The sequence below is a fragment of the Thalassophryne amazonica genome, chromosome 12 (genome assembly GCF_902500255.1).
Source record: "Thalassophryne amazonica chromosome 12, fThaAma1.1, whole genome shotgun sequence".
Classification (NCBI taxonomy): Eukaryota; Metazoa; Chordata; class Actinopteri; order Batrachoidiformes; family Batrachoididae; genus Thalassophryne; species Thalassophryne amazonica.
This window is the reverse complement of record NC_047114.1, coordinates 72177390-72198554: the sequence shown is the minus strand read 5'-3', so window position 1 is coordinate 72198554 and position 21165 is coordinate 72177390. Positions and strand designations below refer to the sequence as shown.

At 42.8% G+C, this 21165-nt stretch overlaps 1 protein-coding gene across 1 annotated transcript in view; it reads left to right on the top strand.

The window, feature by feature from the left end:
• The window catches only part of zzz3 (zinc finger, ZZ-type containing 3), a 46916-nt gene that overhangs the window by 1688 nt on the left and 24063 nt on the right, over positions 1 to 21165 (top strand). The window contains 13 exon segments of the mRNA XM_034182600.1: positions 17219 to 17272; positions 18366 to 18410; positions 18413 to 18430; positions 18433 to 18544; positions 18546 to 18727; positions 18730 to 18879; positions 18882 to 19059; positions 19061 to 19125; positions 19128 to 19145; positions 19148 to 19296; positions 19298 to 19550; positions 19553 to 19822; positions 19825 to 19975. Coding sequence (XP_034038491.1) covers positions 17219 to 17272; positions 18366 to 18410; positions 18413 to 18430; positions 18433 to 18544; positions 18546 to 18727; positions 18730 to 18879; positions 18882 to 19059; positions 19061 to 19125; positions 19128 to 19145; positions 19148 to 19296; positions 19298 to 19550; positions 19553 to 19822; positions 19825 to 19975 — 1645 coding nt within the window.

Here is a 21165-nt window from a genome sequence, read left to right as displayed (position 1 = left end):
CTTGTTTGTAATTGTTTGATGATCAACATGTTATGGTGTTAGGTCATAAAGCAGTTTTTACACTTGGCTGTTGCTGGTTCCCCCAGGTTGCTTTCACTTGGTTGCAGTAGGCACAGAGTAGTCTCCTATAGTCATGTCACTCAAGTCCTGGACTTGGAGTTAGTAGACAAGTCAAGCAGATCAGAAAATCTAATTCAAACTATGTGTGTGTGTGTGTGTGTGTGTGTGGTGTGGTGTGTGTGTGTGTGTGTGTGTGGTGTGTGTGTGTGTGGTGGTGTGTGTGTGTGTGTGTGTGTGTGTGTGTGTGTGTGTGTGTTGTGTGTGGATGAATGATGGCATGACTGAAAAGTATCGTTCACATCATCTCATTAAACAAGGTGAGCAGAAAAGTGTGTGTGAGCAGTGTGTGCGCCTGCCAGGGAAAGTGGGAGGGGAAAAAATGCACAGTGCTGCGTTTTGACAAACGCAGCAGACTGACTCGGACTCGGCTCACACCCCGACGACTAGTGGACTGGATTTGAAAACATGGCTGCGGCCCGAACGTGCAGCAAATTTACGGAAGTGAGGTATGTAATTCTTCAGCTACAAAAACAGTTTACTTACCAACCTCCAGTGTAGCTTGTAACGAGCTAATCGCAATACTAACAGTGTATAACGCACCTGAAACGTCTGTGGCCGGCTTTGTTGCCAGTACACAAATACATCGACAAAGTTTGTGCGCGGAACAATCAGCTAGCTAAATTTAGCCTCTGACTAGCGGAGCGGCTACTTGAGTTATGCTTCTTGGGTTGCTAAGCACGCTGCGTTTAAATGTAGGTTGTGCGAATTGTACGAAACGCTTGAAATTACTCTTCACATCCCAACAGTAACTTTGCAGGCACATTTGCATTCTCCGCTGAATCACTACTATTTGCTGGCCGATGCAGCTAACGAGGGAAACTAGTCAAGAACTGACGTTAGCCAAATTGGTAAGTATTCGTTCACGGGGGAAAGAAGTAAAACTGGCTGTCATTATTCAATTGCGCCGTGAAGCAAGTCTACATGTGTTTTTAACCGTGTATGATTACTTTGCTTTCTCCACTGCAACATTCTGCAATTGGTGTCTCAAGCGTTGAATGTTGCACGCTTCACTAAGTTAGCTCGTTGGCGGCTAAGTATAGCTGGCTACCCAGTAAGCTAGCTCGAGCTGCGTCGCTTCAAAGTTGTTCCACGCTAACAGCATATCGACCCCGAACGGGTTTGTTTTATGTAGATTTGTGGTGTAGCTTAATCGTGATCTTTTTAAAAGTTCGCATGCTGCAAAGTGGTGTTACGTTGCAGCGACACGTGTAGCTGCAACACTGCACGGTGTTGAACCAGCATCCCGGTGCCTCCAACTTTGCCCATACGGACGTCGCTGCGGCTGGGTTAGGGTTAGGCTGGGCGACTGCGATGTTGCTGGGAATGGAATGTGGATGTGAGCGATTCTTAGCGGTACGTAAACCAATATCACTGCGAGATGCGAGTAGGCCCTGTACACGCATTAAAATAAGGTAGCAATGTGAACAGCCCATCTTGCTGGTTAACACTTATGAGCTTTTTTTTTTTTTTTTTTTTGTAGTCAGGCTTGAAGCTTTCTTAAGCTAAGGTCGTGAACAGGATCCCATTAGTGTTAGCAAATTTGACACATACATGTATTTACTTCAGTATAGTTTATTTACTTTTAACTAACTGGGGATGTTTTCTAGGACAAACATTAAGTTCCCAGATACAGTAATATTAATGTAATGAGTTAAGAGCAGGCAGAGGATTGATCATTTAGGATGCTTTCATATTATGAACTGTAGGTGCACTGACATGTCACCCCCATTACAGTTTTATTTCTGAGCAGATTACATTCATAAACACACAATTACAAGTAAGCTGTTGAATCCTGATCTAGTATATTGTTGCACTGTCATTAGAATTTTATTTCTGAGCAGTTTACTTTCATCAATGCATAATTACAAGTAAGTTGTTGAATCCTGAGCTAGTATATTATTGCACTGTTGTCTGTCATACAGACGGTTACATTCACATGCTCAATCACAGCTACGGTTAATTTAGAGCCATCACTTTGTCTATCCTACATGTTTTAGGAAGTGGGAGGAACCTGGGTACCCAAAGGAAACCCACACAAACATAGGGGGCATCACTGCTAACCGCAAAGCTGGTGCTGTTGTACAAGTCCAGGTTGAACTGGGGCAGCATGGTGGCGCAAGTGGTTAGTGTGCTTGCTTTCCAAACAGGTCATTGGTTTGCAGCGAGCTGTGTCCCATTCTCTTTGTACATCAGCAAGGGCATGTGGTGTGGAACCTGTGCTGGATCAACATGCAGAGCCATACGGGATATATTGTGGTGACCCTGAGCAAAAATGAGAGAAGCCAGACGAGAGTGTTATTGTGTGTAAGAGTGACAAATTCAGAAGATTTTTGCATTCCTGAAACTGCTGCTTTTGGAAAGGCACTACACACTCCCAGTTTCTGGGTGAGGCTCAAACCAGAATAGTCCAAATCTGTTTCTGGGGGGGGACCTGTTCTATTTGCACTTGATCATTTAATTCTGGTGTTTCTCATCTCCTCACTGACTGAGCACACATGGCAGAGTTAATTAGCCGTGGGTGGGGCAGGGAGAGTGAAAAAGCATGCAGGGTGGGGTGCCCTCTAGGCTGAGATTTGGGCAGCCCTGACATGAAAGTGATGTCTCAGCTGCCCAGTAACCTTGCAAATTACTTTCTCTTAAATGGGTTATCTATAGGAGTGGTGTCAAGTATTTCAAAAAGGTTTTCTTTGCAGCTTCTGACTCCAGCAGGTGATTTTGATAAGCATCACTTTGAGCAGATGGGGTGAGTTCATTAGTGAAATCACCTGCTGGAGTCAGAAGCTGCAAAGAAACCTGTACCCTCTTGACCCCTCTTTTTTAAAATTATTCATGGGGTTGCACCTCTCTATTTAGCTGACCTAGTCAAGCCCTACGTACTGGCCTGGCCGACTATTCTGTTTTCTTTTTCTTTCTGTCCGAGAGGCTGCTGGATCCACATGCTGGATTGGATGATTTCTGTGGTGGACGCCGGGCAGACCCCGCTGTAGTAACAGGTCCAATGTGTGGCTCGATGACAACTCCCCCACAGTGGACTGACGCCTGCATGGACTCTCGTCAATTGTTGTTGTTGTGTTCTGGATTGTAAACTTTTTTAGTGGAATGCCCTAAGCAGAGCGTCACCCCTTTGAGTCTGGTCTCTTTGAGGTTTCTTCCTCAATATCATCAGAGGAAGTTTTTCCTTACCACTGTCACCTGTGTGCTTGCTCTAGGGGTTGGTAAGATTAGAACTTACTTGTGCGAAGTGCCTTGAGGCAGCTGTGTTGTGATTTGGCGTGATATATAAACCAAAAAAACTGGTGTACTGTCCCCAAGGCCAGGATCACTCCTCCCCTCCTGCACTCGGCCCACAAGATCCCTGTGTCTGAGTGCTGCCTTTGCTTGCTTGTTTGCAGCCAAAAAAAGAAGCTTTTTCATGTTGTTATTATGGGATGTTGTGAGTAGACTTTTGATGGGAAAAATGAATTTCATCCATTTTAGAATAAGGCTATAACATAACAAAATGTGGGAAAGTGTAGCGCTGTGAATCCTTTCCGGATGCACTCTAACTGCCTCATTATTCAAGTGAGTTTTGTGTAGCCTAGCAACTCCATTTTTACTTTATTTATGTTGTAATTGGAAGTCGGGTGCTGATAAAAGGGGAAGCAGAAGGCAGACATGAGCGCGCACAAAACAAACCTGGTTCAATAAAACAGTGCTTTAAAAAAGACGAGAGTGAAAGGAATCATTGAAAATGGGCAGAAACCAGTCGTTCTCATTCTCTGAAAATATTTGTTCACAAAGACAAGTTTGTTCGTGACCGACAAAGTGATAATCCAATTAAATCAAGTGTTGTATGAAAAATCTAAACAAACTGGATATGTTCACACTATTGAAAAGTTCTGATTGTTCTGTTCTCACTGTACATGTTCATAGATCACATTCAATTTTGCTATATCAAACCCCCCATGGATTATTATTATTTTTTTAATTTAAATTTCATTTTGGCCTATTGCTATTGGTGTTCCACTTTATGAAAAAGTAATGTGGGTAAATCTTAAAGCTTTTCCATGGTAGTCTAACAGGTGCATACTCAGGGCCCATCCATCCATTTTCTTCCGCGGAAGTAGAAAGCATACTCAGGGTGAACTTTTAAAATGAATTTTGAAAATGGCAACCAAATTATTTTTCTCCGTTATTTACTTTATTTTGATGTTAACTACTGTTTACATTCTTAAACCACCCTTTCTGAGCAGTTATTTTTTAACACAGAGAAAACTAGTATTATATAATGCATATGCGGTATCTTTTGTTTTATACTGGCCTGGTATTTTTCCGGCCTGAGCCGGATTTCTGGCTTTTGGATCCAGATATATGCAGCGGAGGGGACAGGTTGCCATGTAATCCCTATGGAAGGACGCATTATGGATATGTAGTGACGTGGAGATGTCTGTCTGGAGTTCCATTTATTTTTTTTATTTTTTTTTTTCATGTGTGTGCACGTGAACTAATCGTCCATGAAGATAATTTTATTAATTACACAGATGTATAATAAAACAAATGGTGACTGTTTTATAACACAGTTATGACAGTTTGAGGGGGAGAAAGCGAGGAAGTGCAGCAGCCGACATTTTTTTTCATGTGCGTGCGCGTGAACGAATCGTCCGTGAAGATAATTTTATTAATTACATAGATGTATAATAAAACAAATGGTGACTGGTTTATAACACAATTATGACAGAGTTTGAGGGGACGGTCCGCGAATGACGTTTAGTGCCGGGAAATATACCAGTTCTTTGTTTAGTAAGAGCCGCGAAATATACCCTGTTCTTTGTTTAATAACATGCTTTTTCATTGGTCTAGCTCGATGTCATAACCAATCATTGAACATGTTTTATGTGGCTCGATCTGTATCAGAACAAAATCTTTCTTAGCATTTGCAGGTGCCTGTTAGCAAACCGATCAAATTGAAGAAAGAGATTATTTAGTGGATATGATTTTTAACCAGTGCAGCCGATTGCCATAAGTAGTATTTTATGTTTTTTTTTGTTGTTTGTATCTATGTAGCTTGAAGAGGTCTTAGTGAAAGGATTAAGCATCCATGACGATGTGTTCGATAAATTTCATGGCATTTCGAAAACAAAATACTTAGCTCATGTTGTAAGTTAATAACCATATTTATTGAAATAATAATTATTTCTCACATATTTGAGACTCAGAGTGGATGCGAACCCAACCCTTTTCATTTTCTGCCTGGCTTTACTTATCACACTGATGTTCGCTTGGACTGGTCTGTTGAATAAACAATAAAATAATTACCCAGAAAATATGAGCCCAGCAGCAACAGTGTTCAGTGATGGTCGTATGTAGTCAAAAACCTGCCGATGTTAGGGGAACCTATGACCAGTTTTTGTTTGTGGTTATTTTATTTTGCTTTAGAAAACTGCATTGTAAAACACAAACCACTTGACCTCAAGAATGGTAATGATTGTTTAAATCTTAACATTGGGTGTTCCTCAGAGCTTTCCAAACAGGTTGAAAAGGCCTAAAATCGCAGCCGGGGCTTTGCACTGGACCCCATTGGGGACCTAGGCGGCCCCAAAACCCCTCAACAAATTAGTTTCAGGCTTAGCCATATTGCCTCAATGCCAGCCCTGTTTATATCAATAGAATACCAGTAAGATGTACAAAACATAGTTTTAAGAATTTGGTTTAGACTTACACATGTGATGTCACATGCAAAAGCTAATGCCAATTATTCACTTGGAAGCATTTATTTTCCTTAGATTAGGAAGATTTTTTTTCTATTTCAACAGTTTGCAAAATGTTCTGGAAATGTTGCTTGGATCGTGCAGCTTTGAGGTAGTCGGGTACTCAACTTGGCACAGTGATCAGCACTGTCATTGACAGCACTGATGGCAAAAATATGTTTCTGTGATGTGAAGAAGGAAAGATTACACAACCATGTGACATTTTCTTCCATCAGAAATTCATTGTGTAGCTCAAGCAAGCTGAAAGTGACTCAGGAGTCACTGGTCACCAGGTCTCTAAGTCTTGTTGTGCTGGTTATGGATGCTGGAAAATTGGGTTCCCAAAACTTGTGCCAAAGCGATTTTGTGGGCTGTTACGTACTTCAGCAGCTCTATCAGGTGGTTGACTGCCTACAAGCAGTCAGCTAAATACCCACCATTCTGCTGTTGGTGCCAGTTCACTAAAACCAGCAAGTGGAATCATTTCAAAGGTGAGGTAGCAAAGGTGCTGTTTTATGGCCCAGTCACACGGCACTTAACAAAGGGCAACGAAGCCCTGACGAAACAAGAAATCTGGACTTTCATTGGCATCGTTTAACCTTCGCGCAGCTTCATTCCTGCAGCTGGCACTTCGTCAGGATTTTTTAAGCTGTTGAAAAATTTGAATGAAGGGCAACGAAAACCTCAATTCGTCCATGTTTAATTTTTGCTGTCATTCTTGACGTTTTTTAATCGTTTTAGTTTTGTAACGTTATTGTTTAATTTGACTTCGTTCGAGCAGCTGAGTGTTTTCACACAGTGCAGAAGCCGGTTTGTGAGCGCTGAGGCTGCTGCTGGCATTCATGTACCATCGCAAACTCAGCCTGTTTGCTTGGATTTTTTATCTGGGTGTGCGAGTCAGGTTCATTGCGCTCAGGCACCTTTATATAGGGTAGAATTAATCTTTTGTGTAGATACAATTATTTTGCCACAAGCAACTGCTGAATTTGAAACAACAAAAAAGTTGTGTAATTTCCGACTGTACTTGAATGCAGCATTAGTGGCAGCAGCAGCTGCTGCGTGTGCTTATTAATTTTTAATAAATATAACAGTATGAGTGTAGGAATGACAATCCAGCTCTTCTGTACATGTGGCAACGGGTAGATAATTTAAAAGATTATATAAAGAGCTGTTCTGGAAGGAAGAATTCACGTTGTGGATCAGCTGCAGCTGGTGGAATAACCGCACATGGGGAGTCAATGCGTGGCGTTCACAAGCACTGATCAATTTACTGCTCTGATATATTCAATCATCTTTACACTTATATTTATTCCCCCTTTGACAGTTTTCTGTTATAAATCAATATATATGGCTTAGAATATAATACAGTGATAGATCAGCGACCACAGCACACCATTTTTTTTTCTTTTTCTTTTTTTTTTATTGGACCAAGACGGCACGCACAGCATGTCCTCGGACAGTGTGGATTCTGATGATGAAGGAGATGATCCCTCTTTTGTTCTGGATGAGGAACCAAAGCAGATGGGTCCACAGACGTGCTCACAGATCTTCAAAGCTTCTGTTTGCAGTTTCTCCAGGACTCACGTGCTATGAGCGCCGTTCCAGCGCCGAGTCCTGGAACTCAGAGATGCAGACACACACCTTGTGTGTCTGCCAGGTGGCCTTGTGAAGGACACCTGGCAAATCTAAATTGCCTGGCAGCACCATCAAATAAGAGCAAACAGCTCAGTGAGCTCCTAAAATCTTCCGTTAGTGGTGCACAACTGCTATGGCAATAGGAACAGCTTGGTCTCTCCAGTCATTAACCAATGCCTATGTTTCATCTGAATAGCCACTTGGATCAAATAAACTAAGAACATCAGTAGTAGTGTGGAACAAGTTTATAGTTCTTTCAGAAGCGGTTTGAACACAGTCAATTCTGGAGATCTGGATGCCTCCATCTTCATGTTATTGAAGGTTTGTGTTAGAATGACCTCACCGACATGACGACGATAAGGTGACCATTATAAAGCCCGACCCATTCCTTCCTCACCCAGGCAGCACGCGCATGTCCAGTATGACTAGCTGTAGTTTTGAAGGTTGTATTTACAACTGTCTGCACATCCCCAAGACTGCAACAACTGTATGGTAGCATGAGTGATAATATCGCATGTTGCATTTTTTGGGGGGGGTGTACCTGGCTAAAGGTGGGCACACCAAGAAGTTTTGTTTCTTGTCAACACCAAAGGCCACAGTCAGCCTTTCGGTCATTGTGTCTTGCTTCATCGTGAACTTTGAATCTTAGTTAAGAGACAGGAATTTTGGGGGCACCCAGACTTCTTTCACGGATTCAGCAATCGTTTGGTGTTAGCACGTTTGGAACGATCAGCAGTTGAATATGAGATTGAAACTTACTTTGAGAAGTCACCTCCTGATTCAATGAGAGCTTGTGTAAATTTTGCTTATTGAGCTGGTGTTAGCTTCAGTCTGGTTGCAAGAGATAGTTTTCTGTGATTTGAGGATTATTGTGGGAAATAAAGCAGCTTTCTAGGATGCAATGACTGGATTTTGCTGGTTTCTTCAAACCAACTATTGACACCTTTTGCCTTACTCCCGCCTTTAATCACTGCTGACAGTGCATTGGCAATTTGTAATACAGATGTGGACCTCCTTACCTTAAACCAATTTTAAAAATTGTGCACAGTATTTGTTTACAGAGCAGAAGGTTCCCGGTTCGTGCCACATCAACATGTAGATCTGTATTGGCTCTGCTGTGGCAACACAGAGGAGAAAAGAAAGAAGCTTGAAGGAACTTGCTTACTTACCATGTATATATATTTATAACTTAAATATAATGTAAAGATTTGATTTGGTAGCTTCACACAACACAAAAAAGATCAGATCTCTGACATACTCACAAAAGTAATCTTCATAATTCACTTCAGATTGTAATGTGGAGCGTTGTCTGTTAAGAATGGCAGCGAACACCAAAATCAGATTGTCTCAGATGTTGTGTTTTATTAATGCTTAAAGTAAGTCAGTTCTGCTTCTTTTCTCCCTTTTTCACTCCGCGGTCACTACAGCAGATCTGAGGTGGATATGCATGTTGATTGTGGCGTTTTACACCAGATGCCGTCCTGATGCAGTTGGAGAGTGGGCAGAGGCGGCCTTGAACTGGGAACCTTCCACACTATAAACAAGCACACTTGACTACCGCCCCTGCTTCATCAATGCTTAAAGAAGCAATGCTTAAAGAAGGTGCAAATACTGATCTATCCAGAGGAGTGACAAGTGAGGAACTACTAGTTTCAAAACAATACTTTTTTACAACGTGGATGTATGAGCAACTAAACGGACTTGTATTCCAACCTGGGCACATTGTTCAAGACCAATCACACAGATCAGTTTGGTAGGCATTGCATAGTCATTAAGCCCTTTTTTATTGGTTGATAGGGTTAAAAGCCAGGAATGAGGCCACTCCTATATTGTAGCTGTGTAAAGGCCCCCTGACACTTGCACAACTTTGATTCATGCACCCGTAGGCCAGTGTGTTGTCCTGGTGATGTAACTTGCTGTGAACCGGTGAAGACTGAATATGAGATGTGCGCTGCTGCGTGCAAGTGTGCAAAGAGAATTTTGAAATGTACAAAACCTCATGCATCAAAGTCATGCAACAAACGTGAAATGGCTGTGAAAGTTGCACACTCTACTCACCAACACTACATGTTGATGCACGTTGATTGGTGATGGTGCGTGAGATGGCACGTGCATCTCATCAAGTCGAGTAAAGAAGTGAACAGTCAATTGTCAATTCAACTTATTTTCATTTATATAGCGCCAAATCACAACAGAGTTGCCTCGAGGTGCTTTCACACAAGTAAGGCCTAACCTTACTAACCCCCAGAGCAACAGTGGTAAGGAAAAACTCCCTCTGAGGAAGAAACCTCAAGCAGACCAGACTCAAAGGGGTGACCTTCTGCTTGGGCCATGCTACAGACAGTGTGAGTGGTTGCGTCTGCGCACCGCATCACAGCACAGCTCATCTGAACAATTATAAGGAGATGTTAAATCTATTATAAAAATACTTTTACAGCTGCATACAAGAAGGAAATAACATGCAAAAGTTTTACCAAGCCATTACAATATAAACATGACACATAATTACCTTAGACAGCTCCATATGCTTTCTCCACCTCGTTCAGCGTGTGCGCGAGAAAAGCAGCAGCTGGAGTGCTTCTCTGTGATTCCAGAAGCGATTAGAGGTGTGTTCAACAGCTAACTTGGACAGAAAATGATTAATCCGCTACAAAATAATTATTTTATATACACAGCGCACAACACATGGTAGCCAGTGGAACAAAGCGTAGCATTCAGCTGGGAACACAGCGGGTGGGATCGTCACAACAATGTGCATGCAAGTGCACGGATCAAAGTCATGCAAATGTCAGGGCACCTTAAGAATGAAGGTGTTTGTGAACTTTCCCCACAGAAATTATGCTCTTAAACCTTTGCGTGATGTCGGATATTCCACCAATAGCAGCACTTTATTTTTTCTGTGATTGTTAACCAGACCAATGATGTTCGAGTCTTGTACATTGAATCGTTGGGAGATGCCTGCTTTAGAGATTACACAGGAAATCAGCGGGACAAGTCACTCTGTGTGGCTGCAAACCGATGAATTTCAATAAATTTAAGCAAAATTGGGCAGCGCAGTTTCGTTTGAGGTGCGAACGCTAAGGGGTAAAATATGACACACACGACGTAATTTCTGTACTTCTACTGGGCTGAATGGTTTGGGCTGAAACCTCCCACACTCCACCCGGGGATACTCTGCTGTGTTCGTGCTGACTGTCCCAATATGTGGTCAATCCTGCAATATTACATAGGTGTTCAAACAAAACTGTGCTACCGTATTATCAGAGAAAACAGAGAGCACACACCCTAAACTTGAAGGTTGTCATGATGGCACTGAGAATGTAACAACCTGGTGCTGTTGCCATGCTGCCATTGCTTATGCTGTATTTACATAACAACACCAAGTCATCTCAGCACCATCACCAACTTGCTTCTGACGGATGTTTGTTGCTGTGACGCCACTCGAACTCACACGGTTGTATACGCTTCTTTTATTTCTGTTTAGCACTCATCTGTTATTAATGTATCTACTCTGACTGTTATTAACAACAGTCCTGTTGTGGTTCGCCAGCAGTTAGCATTCGCTAGCAGTTAGCGTTCGCTAGCTAGGTCGACCCTCCCCTCTCTGCTTTCTTTTCTACCCGTTTAATACTTCTGTTCATTTTTCAGTTGAACTGCTGTGAATTTTAAGTAATTATTTACTCCTGTGTAACATCTAGAAGCGGCTAGCATTTTCGCTAGCGGTTAGCTTGCGTTAGCTATTTCGGACCCCGTCATCATTTTTTTTTCATTTCATTTTTTTACACTCTTGTTAGTTAATAACTGTTTAGTGTATTTATAGCTGCTGCTTTTTTTACCTGTTTAATACTTCTGTTAGTATTCAAGTGTAACTTCTGTGAATTTTAATTCATTTATTTGGTCTGTGTGAGCTTAGGAGTGGTTAGCTTATCCATTATTGGTTAGCTCGTGTTTGCTTGGCTACATTCTTGAATTTCTTAGTGCACAAAGTACACTACTAATTCTACTTTACACCCTCCGTAAATCCTGCGTGATCTTGGAAGATAGGGTGTCTCTCATAGAGAGCCGTGTCCGTAAGTTAGAGCAGCTTCTTAGCGCAGTGGAGTGAGATGTTACAGGCACTCCAGATGAGGTTAGTGTTGGGCCGGACTAGCGAAGTCCCATTAGCATCAGCTTAGAAACGCGGCTGTCGGACTGGGCTATGTGCGGAAGCCCCGTAGGGCTTGGTGCCCAGTTGTGGCACCCCGATCACACTCGCCAGTGTGAACTGTGAATCGGTTCTCCCCCTTGGATTTGCCAGATGTGAATTCTCTGAGCCCACAAGTGACTTCCCTCCTGTCTCCAGGTCGAAACACCGGGACTTTAGTGATGGGGATTCTGTCACCCACAAAGTCAGGTTACAGATGCCGACTGATGTTAAATGTATTCCTGGGGCCAGAGCTCCCGACATTGCATCTCATCTTAGGGTGCCGACGCTGCAGAAGTGAAGACAGACGAAGGAACATGACATGAGATATAGTCACATAGTTATTCACGTTGGCACCAATGATATCAGGATGAAGCACTCAGAGGTCACAAAAATGGACATAGAGAGGACTTGTGACCTTGCCAGAAAGATGTGTCGGCATCGATCAATAGTCTCTGTTCCCCTCCCTCCAGGGGTACTGATGAGGCGTTTAGCAGGCTGACATCGTTAAATAGGTGGCTGGCGCAGTTTCATAGACAGCAAGGTTTTAGCTTTATTGATAACTGGCCTTCGTCCTGGGGCCGCCGTGTCTTGCTGATGCCGGAGGGCCTCCACCCTACTGGGGAAGGCGCCGCCATTCTTGTCTGCGAACATAGATAGAGCTCTACAGGGAGGGTAACATTAGGAATCTACAGCAGGCCACAGAGCAGGTGATTAGAGACCCTGCAAGGCTTATGACAAATGTGGTTGTGGAATCCATTAGCTTAGCGGGGAATTTAGTGCAGAAAATCCACTATGGTGATAGTGCAGTTTATTTGCAGGGAGGGAATTTCAACAAGTTGAGACTGTGGCCTGCGTCCGTAGTCCGTGTCCATAAAATCATAGAGGGATATGCTTTCCAACTTAATACCCATTACTATATTGGATGATGTTGAAATTGAGGATGGCCCAGTGGTTGTTCCAACAATTGCAAAGATTTCGTGTCTGCTACCTACAACGCGCGTGGAATGTCTTAAACCTAACCTACTTCTAGGCATCTTATATATGCTACTCTGGAACCAACCCTAAACCCAAACAGTTCAACTGTCGACCCCACTGAGTTCCTTAGACTGGGCCTCATTAACATAAGATCACTGTCCTCAATCATTGTTGATCAGTGATCTAATTATTCATCATCACTTAGATATGATTGGGCTATGTGAAACCTGGCTTAAACCTACAGCTGTCCTCTCCTTAAATGAGGCCTGCCCACCAGCATATATATTTAGTCACGTCCCTCGTGATGCGAAGCAAGGCGTGGGTGTTGCTCTTATTTATAAATTTAGGTTTAGCTTATTAGCTGTTGGGGGTTACAAATATCACTCGTTTGAGCATTTGATTCTCCGCTCTGCTCAGGATATTACACATTGCCAAGGTCAGAAGAATAAAAATCAGTCGAATTACTTTGTCACTGTATATAGGCCTCCTGGCCCATATTCTGAATTCTTAGATGAATTTGGTGCGTTCATCTCTAACTTGTCAACTAGTGTAGATAACAGTCTAATCATTCGTGACTTTAACATTCATATAAATAAGCCTTCTGATCACCTCTGCAAATCATTCATGGAAATTGTGGATGCATTAGGATTTCGGCAACGCATTCGGGATTCGACGCACATTAGTGGAAATACCCTGGATCTGGTTCTCGCACGTGGTATTGCTGTCACGAATATTGACATCATGCCTCTTACATCAGTGGTGTCTGATCACTCACTTATTAAGTTTACAGTTTCGCTGCCGTGTTTAGTGGAACAACAACCTTATATATCATTACGGCGATGCATCAACTCCTCAACTAAGACTGAACTCGATGCTAGACTGCCTGATGTCTTAGCTTCACATTTGACAAATACCCAGTCAGTAGACAGACTTGTGGATAGTTTAAACTCAGTGCTCAAAACTACACTCGACATGATTGCACCACCTGTGTTAAAACCGCGCTCCCCAAATCACAGTCACCTTGGTTCATTGATTATCTGCGTGACCTCAAGCATAAAGCAAGAGGTCTAGAATGGAAATGGCACCGTTCAAAATTTCACCTTGCGTGGCGTGATGCTATCTTAGACTATAAGCATGCATTATTGGCTACAAAGCGGACTTGCTACTCTGATTTGATCAACAAAAACAAGCATAACTCAAAGTTCTTGTTCGACACGGTGGCAACACTTTTGCATGGACAACCACCTGTAGTTCGCTCTCCTTTTACAGCACAAGATTCCTGGATTACTTTGAGAAGAAAATGCCTTAATCCATCCACTACACCCTGCTATTGATGTGGGCGCCACTACTGAGGTATTACCTAGATTTACAGAATTTGACAGTATCTCACTAGGCATGCTGCCACAACTCGTAATGTCAACAAAAAACACAACCTGTGTATTTGATCCTATACCAATAAAACTGTTTAAGGACCTGTGGCCCACTCTTGGGCCGACTGTGCTGGAAATGATTCATCTTTCTTTAACTTATGGATCTGTTCCTAAATGTTTCAAATCTGCAGTGATTAAACCATTACTTATGAAACCTAATCTTGACCCTAGTGTATTGACAGACTATCGGCCGATATCAAATCTATCATTTTTCTCTAAAATTCTGGAAAAAGTGGTGTCACGGCAGCTCGTAAACTATCTTACTGAGAATAATCTCTTTGAGCCACTGCAGTCTGCTTTTAGAAAATATCATTCCACAGAGACGGCTCTCACTAAAGTGGTGAATGATCTTCTGCTTGCAGTGGATTCAGACACCACTACGGTTCTGTTGCTGTTTGATCTCAGTGCTGCGTTTGATACCGTGTATCATCATATTCTACTTGATAGGCTGGAAAATCATTTTGGGATTACTGGGAGTGCCCTTGCATGGCTGACGTCATACTTGACCAGTCGTTCTCACTGTGTTTTGTACAGTAACACTACCTCTAACCTTAGTGACATGAAATTTGGGGTTCCACAGGGGTCTGTGTTAGGCCCCCTGCTTTTCTCCCTTTATATAGCACCTCTTGGACACATATTGCGGCATTTTGGGATTACCTTTCACTGCTGTGCAGATGATACTCAGTTATACATGCTGATAACTGCTGGTAATCTCGTTCACATAAAATCCTTAGAAGATTGCCTTGCAGCAGTGAGAAGTTCGATGTTTAGAAACTTCCTACTTTTAAACTGTGATAAGCCTGAAATGATGGTTCTTGGTCCAGTGAGACATGGGCATCAATTTGACCAGTTAACACTCAGCCTCGGCTCATGTGTCATACATCACACTGACAAAGTGAGGAACCTTGGGGTAATTTTTGATCCGTCGTTGTCCTTTGGCCTCCACATTAGAAATATTACTAGGACTGCTTTCTTCCACCTGCGAAATATAGCGAAGATTCGTCCCATCCTGTCTATGGCTGATGCAGAGACCCTGATCCATGCATTTATCTCTTCTAGATTGGACTACTGCAATGTTCTATTTTCTGGTTTACTGCAGTCTAGCATTAGGGGTCTCCAGTTGGTTCAAAATGCTGCAGCCAGCCTTTTGACACGAAGCAGAAAGTTCGACCACATTACACCCATTTTGGCATCCCTTCACTGGCTTCCTGTCCCAGTGAGATCAGATTTTAAGGTTCTGCTACTAACCTATAAAATTATTCATGGACTGGCACCTCCCTACCTAGCTGACCTAATTAAACCTTACATACCAGCCCAGGGCTTTACGTTCTCAGCGTGCAGGACTACTTTTGTGTCCCTAAGGTGAATAAGAAGTCTGCGGGTCACAGCGCTTTCTCTTATCATGCCCCTGTTCTGTGGAATGATCTCCCTGCGTCAATAAAAACAGTCAGATTCTGTGGAGACTTTCAAGTCCAGACTTAAGACGCACTTATTTTCCCTTTCATATGGCTTAGCATACTGGTACAGTTTGTTTTACGCTTTTTACTCTTTAATTCATTAATTAGTAATTGGAACGGGCCACGGCCTCAACTTTACCTAAATTCTTTTAGTGAAGTTTAGGGCTAGTGGCTGGTGATCTAGTATTTCTCTGTTTTCTTGTTGTTTAATGCTGGCAAATTATACAGTATTTTTTTTGTCTTTCTGATGCCTGATTCTGTTTTTTTCTCTCTGTTTAAGGTACAGCTCCATCCAGAGATGGGAGTTGTATTCGTGTTGGTGATCCTCCTGTCCTGTGCACCAGTAGCATTTCTTGTACATTCATCTGTGAATTGTTCTGTAATTTATGTTTGTAGCATGGCCCAAGCAGAGGGTCATCCTTTGATCTGGTCTGCTTGAGGTTTCTTCCTCAGAGGGAGTTTCTCCTTACCACTGTTGCTCTGGGGGTTGGTAAAGTTAGACCTTACCTGTGTGAAGCGCTTTGAGGCAACTCTGTTGTGATTTGGCACTATATGAATGAAAATAAATTGAAAATTGAGTGCCACAAAGTATACATTCTTGGCCACTGATCACGAATGTGATGATTTGGGGCAGAGGCGTCAGGTGTCCTCAGGAAACTATTGCGCGTAACAGCGCATCGTTACGTTCTGTCATGTTGTGAATGAGGTGAATTGTCTCCACACACAACACACACACACACACACCTATATTCATCCTATCGTCAGTTGCTGAACAATTCAGATTGCTCCAGTTTGCTCCTCAAAATCCACAGCAGAAGAACTTTGTGATTACATGCTTAGTTGGGCTATGTGCCATGGAGTGATGCACAAAGAAGGTGGAGACAGATGTGTGGCTTCATGTGGCTCTCGTTTCGCTCATTTTCCCAAACATCAGGCACATGCAGCAGGTAGAACACCTGCAGGAGTGTGCTGAGGAGCATTGAAACAAGGCTTTTAGCCGACTTGGCGTCACTGTCCTTCTTTGGCATATTGCAGCAATGAAACTGAATGTGGTGCAGTAGGGTGTAATTGTGCGCACGTCAGAGAAGAATGCTGTCACACTCTACTAAGGATCACCACTGATCAAGACAGATCAACACACTCAGTTGCAACCTCCATGGCATGAGGCGAAATGAGGGTGGAAGATTTTTTTTTGACAGCCAAAAACATGCTCCACGTAAATCACAAATATCATGCACCAACACACATTATTAAGAAACCTATTCAGATGCGTTAAGTCACGTTAAGAATGTCAGGAATGTGCCAAGTATGACATAAATATGATATTATAATCATCTTGCCTATGTGTACACTCACCACTAGGAAGAACCCTGATTGTGATGAGGAAGTGAGAGTAAATGTATTTCAAGAAATTGTAGACTGCACAACAGAGCTTAGATGTAATGGTTATTCATCTAAAATGTAACCTATTAAAGGTTGTGATTAGTTTTGCCAGTTTCTGAGGGCAGCTCAGAGGAGAAACCGTTATTGGATGTCTAGTGCTCAATCCGAATAACTAACATCTGCTCACCCCTTTATGCTTTTTCTTTTCTCTCATTTTGTGCATGGACAAATCACATCAGCTTTCTCGGCTGGAGCCTCTAGTTAAGTGTGAGTAATATGTACATGTGGTATTGCTTGCTGTTCCAGGTGACGATAACCGTTGTTCCCTGAAGGAATACTATCTAAGTGTGTTTGTCACAAGTACTATAGCCTCTGGCTTTCATGTTGCTTCTGCAGCACAGTGTAAGAACAGGCAGTGACTGTCTCGAGATGGAAAACGATGGAGCTTCTTCAGTCTGTTTCTGACATGTCAGTTCACAGATTGGCAGTACATATTAATGCTAAGGAGAGCAATGCTCATACTACCAGTGACATAAAAAAGTTAGTGCATCATGAAACATGGTGTTGGTCTACCACATTTGATTTTCAATAAAAAGACACCAGTCAGATCACCTCCATTTGAACATCACCTTATGTTCTTACTTCTTCAGGTGATTATTTTCACCTGCACTTATATGTATAATGTTGGAATTGGCACAGGTTTTACGCCAGGGATACAGCTTCCCGATGCAACTCCCTGTTACATGGAGAAATGCCTGCAAGGGTGAACTAACACTTGGCCACCACCCCTGCCTTACTATACTGTCATAGCTCTACAAAAATAAAATTTACTCTGCAGAGATTGTTTGTGTGTGAGAAAATGGCAGAATGAGAGTTATGCAGATGCACTGAAATGACATATTGACATCCAAATTAATAGATAGTTGGTGGTATTTTTAATTGGCCTTATGAACAAAATATTTCTGGGCTGGTAGGGGTTCTCATTGACCTGGCGACCTGCCAGGCCTGTAATAAAAAAGTAAATCTGCATAGGCCCTGATGCCCATTGGGCCAGTGTTTATCATTTTCCGTGGTGTGAAGCGAGCGAGAGTCTGTGACTCTCCCTGGAGTGGATGCCAGTCCATCGCAGGGTATTCATTTTTACAGCTGGTTTGACTGAGACAGAAATTTTTTTTTTAGATCTGTCCAACTTAATCTAGCTGGACAGATTAAGTGCCTTGTCCAAGGGAACAGGCAAGGTAACATGAGCTGGACTCAAAGCCAGGTCTACAAATTGCCAGACCAGTTTGTTATCCACTGAACTTCCGGCTCTGCCCAAGCCTATAATACTGTAGGAGAGACACTAAATGTTTTGTCTTGATTTAATGAAATGCATTTGTGTTTTTCAGGTGCTGACATTGTGCTGCAAGTGCGGAGAGCACCAGGATGAGGAGACTGTAGGCACCGCCCCTAGTATGGCCGCGTCTCTGTTCTTCACGCATCACAAGGTCATCAGTAGGCTAAATGGATTGGATGAGAACTTTGTGGTCGAACCCTCAGGAACCGCAGTATTGCCCAGCCAGAGGAGACGTCAGTGCCTCCACTACCTAGGGCCCGTTCACCCAAGAAGAAGCAGGATACCGAGCGGGAGAGTCCAAGCAGGACGCCGAGCGACAGTCCAACAGGAGGCTGAGCGGCAGTCCAAGCAGGACGTGGAGCAGGAAAACAAGGAGCATCTCTCATTTCAGGAAAATGTTGAATCTAATGTATCTGCCACTAAGGCAGTACAATGGACTAGTTCTAGGAAGCGGGACTTGTCCTGTTTGGAAAAGGACATAGTCATGAGAAATCTGAGAACTGTGAGCAAGGGAAGGGGATCCAGGAAGCCTCCCCTCAAATCAAAAGGGTCAAACGTTGCTCACGTATTGGAGAGTCTAAGGGACATGAGGATTATCCTGAGCATTTGAAACCTGACAGTCCCATCTCTGATTAAACACTCGTTAGGAGTTACCTGGCCAAAACTCTGCTAGCACAACTCCTGCTTCACTTGACCTCAGTAAAGTGAAAGGTGAACTGACAGGGGGCAATGCAGAGGATGGTCATTTGGAATGTGATGAGGCAGCTGAGCCCTCGCATGCTCATGAGGCTTCTATGGACTTGGAGAAACTAGACAGAGAAAACTGACACACTCAGTGAAGAGCCTAGTGCATATCCCACCTCTGCCCCCAACTGGCCATCGTGCTAAATGGTAGCCAGGCGGCGCCTCCTCATCCCTTCACCCCATTGTGCCTTGTAGAAACTCTGTCCCTGAGCAGATGGAGGTCTCTGGCTCAGGGGAATTGCCAGTCTCGCCTGAAGTGATTTTTGAGCCTATTCCACAGGATTCTGCTCCTGAGTTGATCATGGGCGAAGGAGCAGGATGTAGAGGAGGTGGAAGTTGATATAGTGGGTGACCCATTGTGTCTGGCTCATGAGGAGCAGGTGACGGAGTGTGAAAGTGATACCAATGGACAACCACTAAGATCAGTGCAGGAAGCCTCTGCTTCCACCTCCTCTATTAGCACCAGTTTGAACTGTAGTCCAATCAACAACAGCAACTCAGGAGAAGCTACTCCCCCTCTAGAACCAACTCCCTCCCCTTCACAGCCAGGGTGCATTCCCTCATATCCAGCATGCCACCTTGTTTTACAGAGCTCTATGAACACAGATACACTCTGCGGACTTCACCCAGGAGGGTTGCTACTAGTGACAAGCCCTCCTGTAAGCTTGAATCTCCTCCAAGAGACAATGGCCCTCTAACAGAGGATGGAGAGATGGTGGTTGGACTGGAGGAGGAGTGCCCTATGGTGGAAGAATGTGCTCCCTTAGACTGTGCGGGCTCTTCTACTGAAGCGCCTGTTTCTGTGAGCCCTGAAGACAGGGCAGATGATGAAGGTGTGTCTGAGAAGAACAAGAGGCCGCAAGCAGCAAGGAGCTGACAGAGGGCCAGGCTGCGGAGGACATGGAGGAGGAAGAGGAAGAAGAGGAGGAACCAGATGTATTTTTCTTTGAGTCTGATCACCTGGCTCTTAAACACAACAAAGAGTATGTAGGAGCTCCCAGGGGTATTGTGGTCTCTCTTCATCATTTGCTGAATTAGCTCCTTGTTTTTGAACACGTTTGGTAATATTCTTTGATCTTTGTGTTACTTTCAGTCTGTAGTTTTGAATAATCACATGCATTCCAGTTTGTGTTTATTCGATTTTTTAAAATTTATAGTAACTGTAATACAGAGCACACTATTAAAAGGCTGTTGCTACTGTTTTAATGAAATCTGTATTAGGGTTTTTTTGCCTGCACAACTAATTGCCACACCTGGCAAATGATCTTAGATTTTATCTAATCTCTTATTGTGAAATACTAATGTTGCATACATGTAACTTACAAACATGATTGTGAGATGTCAAGCATAATTTACTAATTTAGACTGGCTTTTGGGGAAAAAAAAAATCAACTTTGTTTCTAACATTAAGATTTATTTCAAAAGTAATATGTCATAGTTGCACAAATACCTGCATATGAAACTTTTGTATTCCCTTTTTCAGATTCACAATTTTTGAATGATGCAAAAGTAGAGAATTGCTTTGGAATGAGATTTCAGTACTCTCATAGTTGCAAGTAGTTAAATCAGGCATCCAAGTTTTAGTTGTGCTGCTGAATAATAACAATTTTAAATGCTGGGAATCAATACATTGATCAGTCATCTTTACAAAAGCATGACGAGGCATTTTATGACTGCTGAGTACACAGAATAGGCATGGCTAATATTGTATACTGAGGTTCATGGTGACTTTCCAGTGTGTTTCTCCCCCTATTTTCAGCAGTTACAAGCTGTTCAAGGATCAGCCCAAATTTTGGCATATTAAGGTTGACATAGAAACACCTTTCTGGGTTTTATTTGAATTTTTTGGTACCAGAGTTAATCATCAGGTAGTCGTGGACACCATGCTTATCCCTGTATACGTGGAAGGAGTTAGTGCATAGAAATGCAGCATATTTTCTTCATTTCCATAAATCCTACTAATGTAGAGATCTTGTCTATTTCTGTTTGCGCGTGCAGGGATCCTGGCATTTGAAATAGAATCACAAACACAGCATTGTTTGAAATGGCTTGATTGTCGAGACTGATTGCTGTAATTACACAGTATGGATGTACCAATGTTGCACAAGTACAGCAGAACCTCACGTACTGTGAACAGCGCTACCGCTAAGGAATGGATATGATGCTTAACACT